The sequence below is a fragment of the Impatiens glandulifera genome, unplaced genomic scaffold, assembly GCF_907164915.1.
Source record: "Impatiens glandulifera unplaced genomic scaffold, dImpGla2.1, whole genome shotgun sequence".
Lineage (NCBI taxonomy): Eukaryota > Viridiplantae > Streptophyta > Magnoliopsida > Ericales > Balsaminaceae > Impatiens > Impatiens glandulifera.
Window position 1 is genome coordinate 20,430 of NW_025919075.1, and position 17,426 is coordinate 37,855.

At 34.5% G+C, this 17,426-nt stretch overlaps 3 protein-coding genes across 4 annotated transcripts; 1 reads left to right on the top strand and 2 right to left on the bottom strand.

The window, feature by feature from the left end:
- Positions 1-776: 776 nt before the first annotated feature.
- LOC124917405 lies at positions 777-1,391 on the bottom strand. The gene has a single exon (XM_047457853.1). The coding sequence runs from the start codon at positions 1,389-1,391 to the stop codon at positions 777-779; it is 615 nt and encodes a 204-aa protein (XP_047313809.1).
- Positions 1,392-5,314: 3,923 nt separating this feature from the next.
- On the top strand, positions 5,315-10,280 carry LOC124917403 (cyclin-dependent kinase D-3-like). 2 transcript variants are annotated; one of them, XM_047457851.1, is made up of 7 exons: positions 5,315-5,578; positions 5,925-6,223; positions 6,298-6,406; positions 7,179-7,304; positions 8,387-8,622; positions 8,687-8,980; positions 9,818-10,280. In XM_047457851.1, exons 1-7 carry the CDS (start codon positions 5,468-5,470, stop codon positions 9,879-9,881), a joined length of 1,239 nt encoding a protein of 412 aa, XP_047313807.1. In that variant the 5' UTR covers positions 5,315-5,467; the 3' UTR covers positions 9,882-10,280. The 2 variants fall into 2 exon arrangements, with proteins under 2 accessions (XP_047313807.1, XP_047313808.1); XM_047457852.1 differs by having other exon boundaries at positions 5,439-5,578; positions 5,920-6,223.
- A 170-nt stretch (positions 10,281-10,450) lies between these two features.
- LOC124917406 (heavy metal-associated isoprenylated plant protein 41-like) lies at positions 10,451-11,077 on the bottom strand. The gene is made up of 2 exons (XM_047457855.1): positions 10,942-11,077; positions 10,451-10,710 (listed from the first exon to the last, which is right to left on the bottom strand). The coding sequence occupies exons 1-2, from the start codon at positions 11,075-11,077 to the stop codon at positions 10,451-10,453; spliced, it is 396 nt and encodes a 131-aa protein (XP_047313811.1).
- Positions 11,078-17,426: the final 6,349 nt, after the last annotated feature.

Sequence of the window (17,426 nt, forward strand, 5' to 3'; positions counted from 1 at the left end):
GGCCCACAAATGTCTGTATGTATCAACTCTAAGACTTATGTAGCTCGATAAGCACCTGTCCTCTTCACTTTGGTCTGTTTACCTTTAATGCAGTTAACACAAACCTCAATATCCGAAAAATCTATGGAATCAAGGATTCCATCCTTAATGAGTCTTTCAACTCGATTTTTCGAAATATGACCTAAACGTTTGTGCCATAATAAACTTGAATTATTTAATTTTCGCTTAGTACCTCTCGTTTGCACATTTAGGGTTTCATGATATGAAGTTAAAGTGTCAAGCATGTATAAATTGTCATTCAACATAAAAGTACCAAAACCAACCAAATTTGAATTCAAAGACAATGCAACTTCATTGTTTCCAAACGAACAATGATAACCGAATTTGTCCAAATAAGAAACATAAACCAAATTCCGTCAAAATGACGGTATAATAAAAGTGTCTTTTAATTCAAGAAAATGCCCAGTACTTAGCAACAATTTAAAATTGCCAACTGTTTCCACTTCGACTGATTCCCCATTTCCAAAGTAAATGCGCCTTTCAGCATCAATTGGGCTTCGGTGGCTTAGGCAACCCTGCATTGAAACAGTGATGTTAGTAGTTGAACCAGAGTCTAACCACCAAGTGTTTCGAGGCACTAAAGCTAGATTAACTTCAAAACAAACCAATGTAAGAACAGTACCTTTCTTCACACACCAATTGTGATAGCTGGCACAATCCTTCTTTTCATGTCCAGTCTTCTTGCAAAAGAAGCAAGATTTATCCATAGGACGAGCCTAAAGAGCTGGGACTGGAGCCTTAGCAGTCTCAATCTTCACGGCCTTAAACTTTCTTTTATTGCCGCTGACATATTTTGAGGTTCCAATCATATGTACCTCCTTAGTCCTTTTGTGCTTCATTCTTTCTTCCTCTTCAACACAGTGAGAAATGAGTTCATTAAGAGTCCATTTCTCCTTTTGACAGTTATAACTAACTTTGAATTGATCATATTGAGCAGGAAGTGAGAGCAGGACCAATAGGACTAACATGTCCTCTGAAAGGTCTAACTTGAGTGCTCTCAGTTTTGAAGCGACATTGGACATATTAAGAATGTACTCCCTTATGTTCCCCTTCCCGAGATACCTCATGGTAATGAGTGACTGAAGAAAAATACTCATTTCCGCATTATCGCTTTTAGTAAAGCGTTTTTCTATCTCGATGAGAAATTCTTCAACCTTAGTGATATCATCAGATATCGTACCCCGAAATATTTCTGGAATGCTTTTCTTTATGATCATCAGACTTAAACGATTAGATTTTTCCAACTTCTCAAACATCTGCCTTGGATCAGCAGTGCTTACATCCGTAAGAGGAGCGGGTTGGTCTATCCTTAATGCTAAGTCCAGATCCATACAGCCCAAATGAATCAAAATGGATTCTTTTCAGTTCTTAAAGTTGTCCCCCGATAAAATGGGGACTGAATAGTTAGCAGATATCAAAGAACCAGATCCAGATCCTGAAGTTAACAAAAAAATATAAACACTCACATTATTACAAATATTTAAATAATAAACAAATTATGGTTAACCCCATCGCAAGATACCAAACACATCATTAAAACCGATTCTTTGGATAATAATTTTAATTGTAAGCGGTACTCTTGTTGCAATAATAAAATCATGACAATAAATTCTATAAAACTAGTAAATTTATCTTTAGATAAAAGTATAATCCACATGAAAACTTTATAATTGTCACAGATTTATTACCACGAGTATGTTTATATTTCTTCCAAGTATTGATCAACCTTTGGGTTAATCAATAAACGCATGAAATAAAAAATATATAAATATCCTTAAGAATTTAAATAAAACAATTACGAAATAGAGGTCACTTTGGTGACATCTGAAGATGAAATTATTTTATTTAAATGGAATAATTATTAGATTATTAATATTATTAATATTATTATCTAATTTAATAAAACAGATTCTAATAATTCGATCATTATAAAAATTCAGATTCAAATACATACGATCATTATAAAAATTATCGATTCATAAATAGGACTGCTCTGATACCAACTGATAGAAATTTCTTATCAGTATCCTAATCATGAATATAGACTATAATTATAACGCAGCGGAAGCGTACCTGAAAATGGTCCCATTGTAGATTCGGATTGATCTGTTCTTGAAAGGAACAACTAGGTCTTCCAAAACTAAGTATTATCCGTTCTCCTCTGATATTGACGGGGGAAATCAAAGGACAAGAAAACGGAGGAGAGTTGAGAGAGAGAAGGCGTGAGAGTTCTTCTTTTAATCTCCCTCTCCTGTTTATTAAATAATATTTGTCTCAAGGACCTAACCCTAGTTGAAGCCCATATATTGTTAAAGCCCACAATATTATAAGAAGGCCCACCATATTATTAATATTTGTTTTGTCACGTCACCAAATAAACAAATACTAAACGGGTATCTACAATTATTCATTTCATAATCATTAAGCCCATGACTTTAATCTAATAATATGTTCTGCATATATATTTAAATCCAAAATCCAACAAATGAGCATTCAGTATTAGAATTATCTTAATTAAATTCTAATATAATGTGTGAGAAATTAAAATCTGAATGCGGCGAAAGCATACCTTAATTCATATTGTGAATCTTCTCTTTCTTAGACTTTGCATGGATGTAATGATTTTTTAATGTTCTCTTTCCTTAGACTTTCTTTAGGTGAAATGATTCTTCCAATTTGATGAGTACGTCAATGATTTTCTATCTCTGTTGATGGGGACGCAAAGGAGAATTGTCTGTACTTCAAATTGGGACAATTACCGTTACATATAGTCAACATTAAGTTAGTTATTACAGCTAAGTTATTTCTAATTTAGTCTTTTTCATAAAATTAGAAATGTCACTTAAGTTTATATTCATCACAAATACACTCATAAATCATAAACTTAATTTCACATTAGATCATATCATTTTGGTATATATTAAATATGACATTTGTATAATTATTTATTATATTAGTGACACTATAAATTCCAACATTCACCAATGTTAACACATGTTCTTGGGCTTCCGCTTAATAATCTTTCCACAATTTCAATGACATATTTCATCTTATGATTATTCACCTTCCGACTCTAACAAATTCTATAGTCCTTGGACGTCGTTAGGGTTTGCAAGTACGAACTCTTCAAGCAAATAAAAATTAAAATAACCCAAGAATTGTAGAGAAAACCAATAATCCAATTATATATAGAGAGAAGCTACAAGATTTCCTTTGTCCATTCTTCTTCTTCGCCTTCACTTCCAGCAAACTAGAGAGATAGAAATGGTATCCTCTTAATCAAAATTTGCGGTTCTATAGGCGACACATTGAGAAACAGGAACGAAATAAATGAATTCATCCATAATCGATATGGGTTATCATGATATAACACATGATTTGTCTATGATTGATTCACCCGACTCTTCGATACACTTCAATCAGGGACAAAATGTCATCGAGAAAGTCGTTGGCACCTCTCTAACTCCTCAAATTGTCTTGGCCTTCTGCTTCAATTATTGACATTCAGATTCATTGCCTCCTTATTCATATGAATAAACCCTCCACTAGTGGTCTAAAGAGCCACCGATAGAGACAACAAAATATAACAATTTGTCACCATGATAATTTAAAATAAAAGTTGTAAGCTGAAAATTTATTATTCAAGTTGTTATCCAACAATTACATCTTTCTTTTATATTGAGATTTTACAACAAACTACCATTAATACTAACTAAAAAAGTTTAATAAACTTGTTTTGATTATTTTAAGAGAGGATGCGGACATAAGAATGATGGGGGCTCTTGAATGTAATGATATTAATGAGTTAACCAATTTTTTTTTTACTTAACCCAATTAAATTCAAATTTAACAAAAACTAAATTAACTTATCTAAATTCATATTTTGAATTTGGGTCAAGGTTGGGGTATTAGTCAATTTAAAATATGTTTACATATGTCATCAACAATTAATAACATTTTTCAAATTATAAAAAATCAAAATGAAAAATATATGATAAAAAAGTTCGATCCAACTAAATATGAGGTCGTATCAAACAAAATACCAACACACAAATTCTGAGTTATGATAAAAAAAAAAAGTAATCAAGAGACCAAAAAGATACCTTTACGCAACTTCTTCATATAAATATAAATATAAATATAAATATAAATATAAATATAAATATAAATATAAATATAAATATAAATATAAATATAAATATAAATATAAATATAAATATAAATATAAATATAAGGTTTTGACTTTTAAATTTATTTTGATAGAGAATTAATTCACATTAAATTCAAATAGGAGTTACACAGGAAAAATTAATTAGTAAATAATACATGATAACGTCTCCAAAGTCAAAATCAATAATTGATTATCTAAATATTAAATTGCATAAACAATTTACAAAAATAAAACTCTCATTAAAAATTATCCAACGATTATGCAATTTGTTGAAGATTTCTTCAAAGACAAATTTATTTGAGTTATTGAACGATGACGGTTATAGTAGAGCAAGCCGAACGAATCAATGAAACAGTGTCAAAAAAATCTCTACCAAAGATTCTATGCAACAATTAAAATTATCCTTAGCCAATGGTTGATAAGCAATGCCGGAAAAAATCCCGCCAAATACATATGGATCATCTACATATATAACCAAAATAGTGAGAAATTCATACAAATGAAGGGATGATACCTGTAAGAGGTGCTCCATATGAAAGATCAAATCGAGTAATTTTTTATTGAAAAAAAAAATAACTTCATATTCGATTATTTCATCTCATTTACTGTTAAGAAAGGGACGAACACAGACTTAAGAAATGATCGCCAACACAATCAGAGAATATGAGTAACAAACGACCTACAAACAATTAAAAAAATTAATCGAACTATAAAATTCGAGACGAAAAAACCGATTCGACTAAATAAGATATTGAGACCGAATAAATCGTAACATTTACTCAAATTTAAGTCATTAAAAGAAAAATAATAATCTTTCTTGTTACTATATACTATAAAAAGAGTCAATTATTTGAAACATCAACTTTTGTAGAGTTTATTTTTTTTTAGAAAGAGATCTGATTATAAATATTGTAATTAAAATAGGGTTTTGTGTTAATTTATAAGATTGTGATGAAATAAAGTTATTATATATATATTTTTGTGCAAATTTCATAGTCAAGCACCTGAATCAGGTGGACTTGATCCGACCCGTTTACCCACCTAGGTCTTCCTCTCCTCTACGCTCTTCACTTAGTAACTCCACTTTCTCCCTTATAATGAAAGAACAAATTGCAATTGCCGGGAGTAAGTCGGGAGGAGGAGATGCAAATCATGCAATCTAGGAATTGACGCAGTCAGTCGGTGAAGAAGAAATCTAACCAGTACTATATAATTTCTCTATCCGAAGCTGCATCAATGTCAGGAACTGATAACTTGCTCTCAAAGAAAGTAGCCGATCGGTATCTCAAACGTGAGGTGCTTGGAGAAGGAACTTATGGTGTTGTTTACAAGGCGATCGACACTAAGGTACTGTTTATTCTTCCCCTATTGAGAGCTATGGTTTACACCAAGTTACATATTTTGTCTTGGCCCAAGTTTTTTTAGTCTGTGTTTTCTATCCGGCATACACTTCAATCTTCTCCTTCTAGCTCCTGAAAATACTAACTAGAAAGAGTTCTCTGTTGACTACTACAGTGGATTACTAAAAATCAAATGTCTGTTTCACTGAATTTAGCTATCTAAATTAAGAGTTCAATGTGTGGTTTGTAGACCATCTGTATTTGGAGGCTTTTTGGAGTAATTTTCTTGTCTATTGCCAGCTTGTTTTTGTCTCTTTTCTGATGTTGAGGGTCTTTTTACATGGTTAGCTCAGACAGGTCAGACAGTTGCAATTAAGAAAATCCGACTTGGGAAGCAGAAGGAAGGTGTGAATTTTACAGCTCTGAGAGAAATCAAATTGCTTAAGGAGATGAAAGATCCGAATATAATAGAACTGAGTGATGCATTCCCTTATAAAGAAAATCTGCACCTTGTGTTTGAGTTCATGCAAACGGATCTAGAAGCTGTTATCCGTGATAGAAATATCGTTCTTTCACCAGCAGATACAAAATCATACATTCAGATGACATTGAAGGGGCTTGCTTTCTGCCACAAGAACTGGGTATTGCATAGGTATGTCTTTATGTGAATAATAATTTGTGGCATCTATTTCTAGTACCTGTTCTAAGGGTCATTATCCTTTTCAGGGATATGAAACCAAACAATCTATTAATAGGACCTGGTGGACAGTTAAAATTGGCAGATTTTGGCTTAGCCCGTTTATATGGCAGTCCAGATCGTAGATTCACTCACCAGGTATATTTATCTTTTTTCTATGAGGTCAGCAGGTTGAGATGAAATTAGGTCAACAAGTATTAGAAGAGTTTGTTTATAGTGGGCCTAGTTTGTTAAAATGGGTTGGCTAGTAGTCAATTTATTGTTAGTAATGAAATAGTATAAATAATGATGTTAATCGAATAGATATTCAGATGTTTTGATAATGTAATTCTAGTGGCTTCTTCTCTATCTCAACCCTAGACTTCTAATTATCTTGTTATATTAGCATAGAGAACATTGCAACTTGCTGTAGCTGGTTTTGTTGAACTCTTATTAGCATTTGAAGTCTGATATTTTGTTTTTATGTTGCTTAATAGTCTGATATTTTGTTGTGGTAGTTAAACCAAGCAAATTCTAGCTCTCAACGTTTTGGTTTTGCATGAAAAAGTGAAGGTGGTCCATTTATATTTCTTATGGAGCAATGCTTTTTGGCAAATTTATACCAAAAGCTTAATGAAAACTATCTGTAAACAAAATATTGTTTTTTTCCTTAACTCTTGGAAAATGAACTATCTTGATACGAGTTTGTTCAACTAACTTCATCATCTTTGGTGTGAAATTGTTAATCCTTTTTTATGGGTGGAAATGCCTTGTGGTGCCAGATTCCATTTTCAGAGTCCAAAACTTCTTGGCTATAGTTACTTCCATAGATAAGCATTCAATTTGCATCAAAATAAGTTTTCTATTACAATAGATTTCTTGATCTTCTCATTGTGCAATTCTTATTCGAAATCTCATGACTCTCGAGTAGGTCTTTGCTCGATGGTATAGGGCACCTGAGCTACTGTTTGGTGCCAAGGCTTATGGTCCGGCAGTTGATGTATGGGCTGCAGGTTGTATATTTGCTGAACTCCTCCTACGACGGCCTTTTCTACAGGTGGATTTACTTTGTTATTTCTGTAAGTTAATTTAGGCGATATTTTGTATCTCCTGATCGCGACAGTTTGTCTCAATCCTCTTACTCCATGTAATCTAATTCATATTGACGGCTAGAGTGCTGCTGTGTACAAAAATTTACAAAATTAAAAGGGTTTCATGTTACTATGGATCGATCTCTAATTCTCTATGCTAGTATCTTATTTACTTAAAATGCATTTTCTTTTGATGACTAGTATCATCAGAATAATTATTTTATTCTTTGCAATTTACTATGATTTGACCTTCTCTCTCTGTTTAGGATTGAACCTTAAGTTTCTAAATAGATAGTTTACCATCTCAACTATCTTTAAGGTTAAGTACTCCGTTCTTAACAGGGGCATCCTATTCAACTAACTTAAGTAGAACAATTCTTGCCTCCTCTCTGTGGATGAAAGCAACTTTTAGTCTCCTAAATCAATCCAAACCCACCCAGAGTAGCTCAAGTCGCAAGAGTATTACTTAAGACATTAAGGTCTAAGTTCGATTCTCATCGACATCACCCTTAAGTGAAGTAGGGATCATGGAAGTAAGTAGAGTGTTGTTGTGCTAGTGAGAAAAAATCCTGTCATTCTAAATACAGCAAATATCCCTTTATAAGGCTTGAGCGGAGGAAATGATTCCATATAGAAAATAATGAAGCCATTTGGAAATTCTATTCGGGTCCGTGTCTGGATCTGTCTAGGGAAGTTTTTTGAATACAATTTTTGTTTGTCAAATATCTCATCTGGATGTGGAGCAAGATGAGATAACATTATAAGATATAAATTCATAAACTTATATATGTTTTATCATCCAAACCCACACCCATATGCAAAAAAGGGTTTCCATCACCCAAACCCACACCCATATGCAAAAAGGGGTTTCCATCATCCAAACTCACACCCATATGCAAAAAAGGGTTTCCAAATTTCTACATACGGATTTCTAATTGATTGGCTTTTATCTGTTCCTAATAGTTAGAGATCTCATTCCTGAACAGGAGGTGAAAATTCAAATCTCATCAATTGCAAAAACAAATGTATTAATTGAGTTTTATTTCAGGGTAACAGTGATATGGATCAGTTGGGAAAGATTTTTGCTGCTTTTGGGACTCCAAAGTCCTCTCAGTGGCCTGATATGCAATATCTTCCAGATTATGTTGAATATCAATATGTCCCTGGACAGTCTCTAAGACAGTTGTTTCCTATGGCTAGTGATGATGCATTGGATCTATTGTCAAAGATGTTTATGTATGATCCAAAATTGCGGATCACTTCCCAGCAGGCTTTGGAGCACAGGTATGAAATTTATCACATAAATCATATCTTTTTGTTTTCTAACTAAAATATATTTTTATTAAAGGTACTTTTCATCTGGACCTCCACCGACAGAACCAGTTTTACTCCCAAGGCCACCTCCCAAAAGGGAATCCCAGAACTCTACGGTTTCAGACTATAATCAATCTGATGGTCCTACTGTTCTGTCTCCTCCAAGAAAATCGAGGAGAGTTATGCCACAACGTGTGGCACATGAAGAAAATGTGCACCAATCTGATGAAGCAGGTGAGTATACAGGTGAGAGGACTGAACTTCTACCAACGTCGGTAGATTTTTCTATATTTGGATCAGGACCACCTAATAGACCAACAATCACCAGGTACGTGATATGATTGAGGCTTAAATATGTTTGTTTATTTAATTATGTTAATTTCCAGTTCTTAATGGGGGTTGGTTCTAAATCTTATTTTCCTTTTTTCTATGTTCTTATGATTAATCATTCATTCCCTTGAAATAGCCCTTTGACAAGAAATTAAAAAAAAAATTACATCAAACAAGCTCTACATCTCACATTCAATCATTGAATCCATGCTCTCTGTTCAGCCACCTTAATAATTCGGCTGATTCCGTCCATAGAAAAAGTACGGATCAAAGGCGAGATAGATCTCCATGAAACCACATGCCACACCATTAACCATCGCCTAAAAAATTGCTCATGTTTACATCCAAAGGATCTACCTTGTTTGAATTGCTTCCACAAGCTCATTTGCAATAGAGTTTGTTTGATGGGGGTTATTTGGAAAATATTAGGTTATGAAATTAAAATATTGTCTGATGAAAAAGTGGGTTTTTTGGGATTATTTGGGTTAAATTACTGTGTTTTATATTCAAAATTTAAATTCCTGTGTTTTATATTCAAAACTTAATGAATAAAGTGATGTGATAATGTTTATTTATTTTTGAATAACCCAAGATCAAACAAGCTCTAAGACAAGTAGTTGGATAGAAATGGACAAAGAATTTTAGATGAGTTTTATAACTCAGCAAACACAATTCTCTTAATATGGAATTGGATAAGGAATGATGAATAAATGTTATCTTAGCTATCTTTGAGCTTCTTTTGTTCTATCTTTAGTTGTTTAACTGCTTTCTCTAAAACTTTGAAAACGCGCTCTATACTGTCTTCAAATTTTCATTATTTCCCTTTCTTCTGCAGTGCGGTTAGATCACATCTGAATAGAAAGTTAGATCTGGAATTTCAACTGCCAGAAGAAGAATAACCCACCCAGATTCTACTAAGTTTCCATCAACATATCTTTATTCTCAGGCAATGTGTGAATAGAAGAAATAAAACCTTTCTATTTTTTTTTCTTCCCATATTTCTTTTACAAGAAAACTAAGCCTTATTTTATTTTATTAATTAATGCAGACTTCTTTGTCATTCTAATCAGAGCAATTGCTGGTTTCCAAATTCTTAATCATGAAACCCTATGTGTTTCCACTCTTGCAAAATGGCTAACAATGACAATCTATGGAATTGATTGATTGTCTCAATTGATTTTATTTTTTATTTTTGCTTTATTGTTTGTTAATTGAGCTAAGAAGATGATTGTAATTGCAGTAAACATTATACACTGATTGAGAAATATGCTTTGAGAAACTTTGGCTTTTCTGTTCAAGCATTTTCTATATTATAGTTTTATTTTTCTTTCTAAATCGATATATTATTAAGATTGTCACACCTTTTACAATACTTTTTTATTTCCTAGAATCGGTTGGCTTGCCTGTGGTGGTGTATAGAGGATATCAAATAAAAACTCTCAATCTCTGAATCTATTGATCCATGGTCTCATTTAAGAAGTCGATTATTAAGACTTAGTAAATCTAAATCTAAGCAGATGAATTTGAAGGTAAAACTAGTAGAGATGGGAAAAGTTTGATAGCCTGGATATTCATACTTATCAAACAAAGATTTCTCAATCAATGTAAAACCAGCCTCTTCTCCCAATGTGGTCAATTCCCATTTGTTATAAGGATGATCGACTCTGTGAGTCACATGAACTTCACCACCTTTTCTTAACATAATCTTTGCACTTCTGAAATATTTGTCTCACTGAAGCCACAAATATGGCCCAAGAGTGAGGGAAGTTGAATATAATGACGTAGGGCTCATAGAATGAACGTCTACTTTATGCATAAGTACGCACTCTAAACTCCATACCTCCTTCAGGTTGTTTCACTATTCCCATGCTTCAACACCAGTTCTTTTGTATAAGAGATCGAGTAAGAGAAATGATAATTGTCAAAAAAGAGATGAAAATGGTAGTCAGATTACCTTGCGAAATAAAGAAGTGGCAACCATGTTAGAAGCAGAACCAAAAGCTCTGGCTATGGAAGTAGAAAATGAGAAATCACCTTCTCCTACAAGAAGCAGCTTGTGGGTATTACTGTAATGCCCTATCTTTATACTAATCATCTTAGAATTTGAATAATTTGATCAATCTATCACTCCTGGTCATTATATATAAATGTAAGTTATTTGTATCATCAGAATATGGAACGCCAAGGATATTTACATTGATTCACAGTTATACAACTAATTAGTATTTCCCACTTTGGATGCCGAGATAGATAGATAGTTGAAATGGGTTTTCGGGGTAGATATATAGAGATTTCTAATATGAAATCAGGGGAGGTCGTTAAATATCATTCAAAAAGTGTCATTATCTTGCCGATGCTGGAGGTTATATTTGGAAAATGATTAGCTTGGAGGAGTTTTGAGCTAATTAATTGTATTCTTATTTTAGTCTTAAATTCTATTTTTCATATTTTTATTCTTTGGTGTTGTAAAACACAATTTTTTTATATTTAATTTGCATTGATTATTTTCATAATTTTTTTTAAAATATAAGAATTGTGTTTCTTTCCTACGATAAATAAGCAATGATAAATATGGTTTAGCTCACCTTTCTAATGAGAAAAAAAGAAAGAAAGATGTATTATTTTTTAATAATAATATATTTTTAGGAGAGAGCATAATACTCTATACATTTTTTTAATAAATTAAATCTGTTGTGTATGAAATCTTAAAAGTAAAATTTATTATAGTTTATTTTTGGTTAAATTACTATTACAAGAACAAAGTACCAAATAACATATCATCTCAAATCAAAGACAACAGAAAATGAGAAACCCAATAATTAACATACAATTCGAAACCATTAATTAACAGAATCATGATTATCTTCTCACAAATCACTCTAACAAAATCACAAATCAAATTGCCGTAGTTGAGAAAAATTGTGTCGTTGATGAGAGAGTCGTTGAGAGAAACTGTTGTCAAGACCACGTCAAAGCCCCTTCGGACTTGGGTAGGACGAAATTTGTGCGATGCGTTTGATGAACGTCGAATGAAAGTCAGGAGACCAATAGAGCTGTCAGCGTCGTCGCCGATTTCACTCGTGTCAGGTGGGAGCTGCCAAAGAGAAGACATGCTGTACCATTCACTCGTGTCAGGTGGGAGCTGCCAAAGAGAAGACATGTCGTACCATAACATGTACTTTCTCTTGTACCACAAGGAAAAAATATTTTCTTTCAACCTTAACACTTCAAAGATTTTTGCCTTATAGTACAAGAAGAAAGATAGTAAGAAGATAAGATAGAGAAGATTAGAATTGATATTGTGTATATTATCGATAAACAATAGACATATATATATACATGAAATGGGAAAATGAAAAGTCTAAGACTATGAAAAGCTAAGAATATGAAAAGCTAGAAATACGAAAAGTTTTTAAATAATAAATGAGGAATTAATTATTTGGTTTAATATCCTCCCGCAAACGAAACGGAGTGGCACACACCGTGAGTTTGTCACGTAATAGAGCAAAACGGTTTGTCGCAAGTCCTTTGGTGAGTATATCTGCAATTTGATTATCAGTAGGTATGTACCGGATGGTGAGAGATTTTTGAGCAACACGTTCACGGACAAAGTGAAAATCAATCTCTATATGTTTTGTACGAGCATGGAAGACAGGATTGGCGGTGAGAAAGGCAGCACCAATATTATCACACCAGAGAGTGGGAGGTTGAATGAGAGAGACACGAAGTTCTTGTAGTAGAGATTGAAGCCAAATGAGTTCAGCAGTGGCATGGGCTAGAGCTCGGTATTCAGATTCTGTGCTAGATCGAGCAACAACCTGTTGTTTCTTGGAATTCCACGAGATAATATTATCACCCAAAAATATGCAATAACCTGTTGTAGAACGCCGGTCGTCAGGACAACCAGCCCAATCAGAGTCAGAAAAGGCAGAAAGTTCAATTGATGATGATGGACGAATAAGAAGTCCATGATGAGACGTGTTACGAAGATAACGAAGAATTCTTTTTACAGCAGTCCAATGAGTGGTAGTAGGTGACTGCATAAATTGACAAGCACGATTAACAACAAATGAAATATCTGGTCGAGTATTAGTTAAATATTGTAAAGCTCCAACAGTACTGCGATAGAGAAATGGATCAGGGAGAATGTCACCATCATGTCGAGATAAGGATGACCCAGAAGATATTGGGGTATGAAGAGGTTTTGAGTCACTCATATTGGCTCGAAGGAGAATGTCTTTAATATATTTGGATTGAGATAGAAAAATACCAGAGGTAGAACGATGAACTTCAAAACCAAGAAAGTAGTGTAGTGGTCCCAAATCTTTGATGGGAAAAAGATTGTTGAGTTGAGAGATAATGGAGGAGATGTGAGAAGAGGAGTTGCTAGTAAAGATGATATCATCCACGTAAACAAGAAAAAATGATGTAGTATTGGGAGAGTGATGAATGAATAAAGATGTATCGTTTTTGGATTCATGAAAACCAAGGGAAAGAAGAGCAGTTTTCAGAGTAGTATGCCATTCACGAGGGGCTTGTTTGAGACCATAGAGGGCTTTGTGAAGTTTGCACACATGGTTAGGATAATCAGGATGAATAAAACCAGGCGGTTGAGACATAAACACTTCTTCCTTGAGAGTTCCGTGTAAAAAGGCATTGCTGACATCAAGTTGATGAATTGGCCATTGTTGAGTGACAGCAAGAGATAAGATAGTCCGGATAGTAGTATGTTTTACAACCGGGCTAAAAGTCTCTAGATAATCAATGCCTTCTTGTTGATGAAAACCTTTTGCAACTAACCGAGCTTTGTGTCGTTCAATGGAACCATCAGCTTTTTGTTTGACTTTAAAAATCCATTTGCACCCCACAATATTCTGAGAGGATTGAGGAACAAGAGTCCACGTCTTGTTTTGAATGAGGGCATTAAACTCATTTGCCATAGCAGAACGCCATTGGGGATCTTTGTTGGCAGCGGAAAAACATGTTGGTGGAGAGATGGAGATTGTGGCAAGATTTGCATTATGAAGAGCACGAGTTTTAGCACGTGTGATCATATGATGAGAAGAGCATTCCGGAGCATGAATGGCGGTGGAGAGCCCACGTGTATGAATGGGTGAGTTAGGTGAGTTGTCTAGTGAAGGTAGATTATTGGTGGTTGGTGATGGTGGGGGTTCATATGATGAGGAATTAGATGAGGTTGAGGGTTCATATGAAGAGGAATGAGATGATGATGGTGTTTCATTAATTGGTGAATTAGATAGGGTGATTTGGGGAGAAGTAGAAGTAGGTAATGGAGATGATGGGATGGTTGTTTGAGATGTGGGAATAGGTATATTTATGAATGATATTGGTGATGGTGGTTCAGATGGAGGATTGGTTTGGTTTGATAGAGTTGAAAAAGGGAATGTTTGCTCATCAAAAGTAACATGCCGTGAAATGTAGATACGGCCAGTAGGAATATGTAGACATCGATATCCTTTATGATCGGGACTGTAGCCAATAAACGTGCACCGAATGGATTTAAAGTCCATTTTGTGTTGATTGTATGGTCTCATTAGAGGATAACATGCACATCCGAAAACCTTCATAAATGCATAATCAGGTGTTCGTTTATACAAACATTCATATGGAGACTTATTCCTCAAGACGGGTGTAGGAAGTCGGTTGATGAGAAAAGCAGCAGTGAGACAAGCATCATCCCAATATTCATATGGCATGGATGATTGAGCTATTAATACTTGATATATCTCAGTTAGATGACGGATTTTCCGTTCAGCAACACCATTCTGTTCGCTTGTGTATGGACAAGAAAGACGATGTTGAATTCCATTGAGTTCAGTTAAGGATCCAAAATTACGGTATTCACCACCCCCGTCAGTTTGAAGTATTTTGATCTTCTTGTTGAACTGATTTTCTACCAAAGCTTTGAATTTCGTAAATGTAATTAAAACATCGGATTTCTTTTGGATGGGATAAACCCATGTGAAGCGGCTAAAGTCATCAACAAAATGAACAAAGTAGCGGCAACCTGAGTTTGAAAAAACCGGAGATGGACCCCATACATCAGAATAAATTAAATCAAGTGGAGCATTAGTTCGTGACGATGAGACATTGAAAGGCAATTTATGTGCTTTCCCTAACTGACAAGCTTCACAAAATGGAACATTTTTATTTCCAATTATTGGTAACATGAAACGTGAAATAAGAAATGATGTGGTTGAAGCTGATGGATGCCCCAAACGATGATGCCATGTTGTTGCTGATGATCGGGTGCCAATAAGAGCTTGTTTATTTGTAGGTGCCGGAGAAAGATAATATAGCCCGTTTTTAAGTTTGCCCCGAAGTACCTCTATCTTCGTATTGCGGTCCTTTACCGAACAATATGATGGATGAAATTCAAAGAAGACGTTATTATCGGCAGTAAAACGAGCAATGCTCAAAAGATTTTTCGATATGTGAGGTACATGCAAAATATTTCGTAAATGTAGTGGTTTTGGCACAGAATTAATCTTGGAGTTGCCAATATTAGAAATTGACAAAGACTCACCATTACCAACAATTATTTTTTCATTACCTTGATAAGGAGAATGAGTATGAAGGTTTTCCAGATCAGAAGTAATATGATCTGATGCACCCGAATCGGCGTACCAAGCGGGGTTGGAGATAACCGTTGTTGATGCCATCATTGCTGTATGAGGATTACTAGGCATAAAATTCTGATCAAATCGACGACGACAATTGGTGACTGAATGCCCAAAAATGTTACATAATTGACATTGTATATGAGCACGACAATTGTTGGAAGTGTGACCAGTTTTATCACATGTATTGCATTTTGGTCTATTATTTCCTGCGTTACGATTTTCAAAATTTTGACGATTCCCAGAAAAATTATTGTGTCCATTATAGGACTGTTTGCTAGGCCCATTATAACCATTGTTGGACCTATTATTTTTCAGCCCAATCATGCTTGACCTATCAACGCCAGACCCAAGAATGCTTTGTTCGTTAGATCCACCATGTCCATTAGAAGAGGAATATTGATGGTTTCTGAAAGAAGATGAAAAGCCTCGTGATTGCCCTTTCGAGTTCCATCCGCGACTGTTTTCTTTAATAACAACATTCGCTGATCTATTTGAGACGTTAGAATGAGAGAGTTCGAGACGTTGTTCTTGATTTAGAAGAAGCCCCGTGAGATCTTCAATGCTCACTGGTTCAACTCGTGTTGTTACAGCAACAACAAGGGAATCATATTCAGGGCCGAGGCCACTAAGAACGTAGGTAAGGAGATCCAAATCAGAGACTTTTTCGCCGATAGAGGCAAGTGAATCGGCAATAGATTTTACAGATTGCAGATAATCAGTCATACTTTTTGTTCCTTTCTTTTGAGTTTGAATAAGAAGTCGTAACTGAACTAACCGTGCCTTAGATTGAGTTGCAAACATTTTCTCCAAGGCCGTCCATAGTCGAAATGACGTTTCACAAGCATCACCAACAACTTGAGCCAATATAGGTTCGGTGAGGGTGGAGAGAAGCCAACTTATGTTACGTTGATCTTGTTCTTCCCATGATTCGAAAGCAGGATTGACGATCATGACTGCTTCTGAAGTTTCTTCTGCCGGAGCAAGAGTTGGGCTCGGGGCAAGAAGAGTTCCGTTGACATAAGAAAAAAGACGATTCCCCTTTAAAACGGGAATAACTTGAGATCGCCAGAGTACGAAATTTTGTTGATTCAGTTTCACAGAAATAGGCTGGAGGAAAGAAGAAGCTAATAGAGGAATATTTTTACTCTCAGCCATTACTTAGGATCGAAAAAGAAATTAATCAGAAGCTCTGATACCAAGAAGAAAGATAGTAAGAAGATAAGATAGAGAGAAGATTAGAATTGATATTGTGTATATTATCGATAAACAATAGACATATATATATACATGAAATGGGAAAATGAAAAGTCTAAGACTATGAAAAGCTAAGAATATGAAAAGCTAGAAATACGAAAAGTTTTTAAATAATAAATGAGGAATTAATTATTTGGTTTAATAGTACATGAGAGGGTTCATGTTATGGTACAACAGATCCCCTTCTAGACCTGCCAACTGAGTTGTCAATTTCGCCATTCGAACGGAAATTTTTGTTTTAGGTCTGGGCCGGAAGAGAGAAAGGGAAAATGTTTTATGTAGTGAGCTAACATTTCGAACCAAATATTTCTGGGTCAGATGTTTGGGCAAACTGTTCTGTAAGACCGGATTTTGTCTAGTTCAAAAAGTACCCGTATAAAAGTTAGAATTCGGAACGACCATTCACCCGTTTTGTGGTCCGACCGGTCAGACTACGCATTTTGAAATCTTGGGTACGAGTTGAAGATTAAATATGAATACTCTTCGTCATACCCATTGTTATCATGAAATTGAGTTTATTTATTTTTTTATTTATAGCATAATATG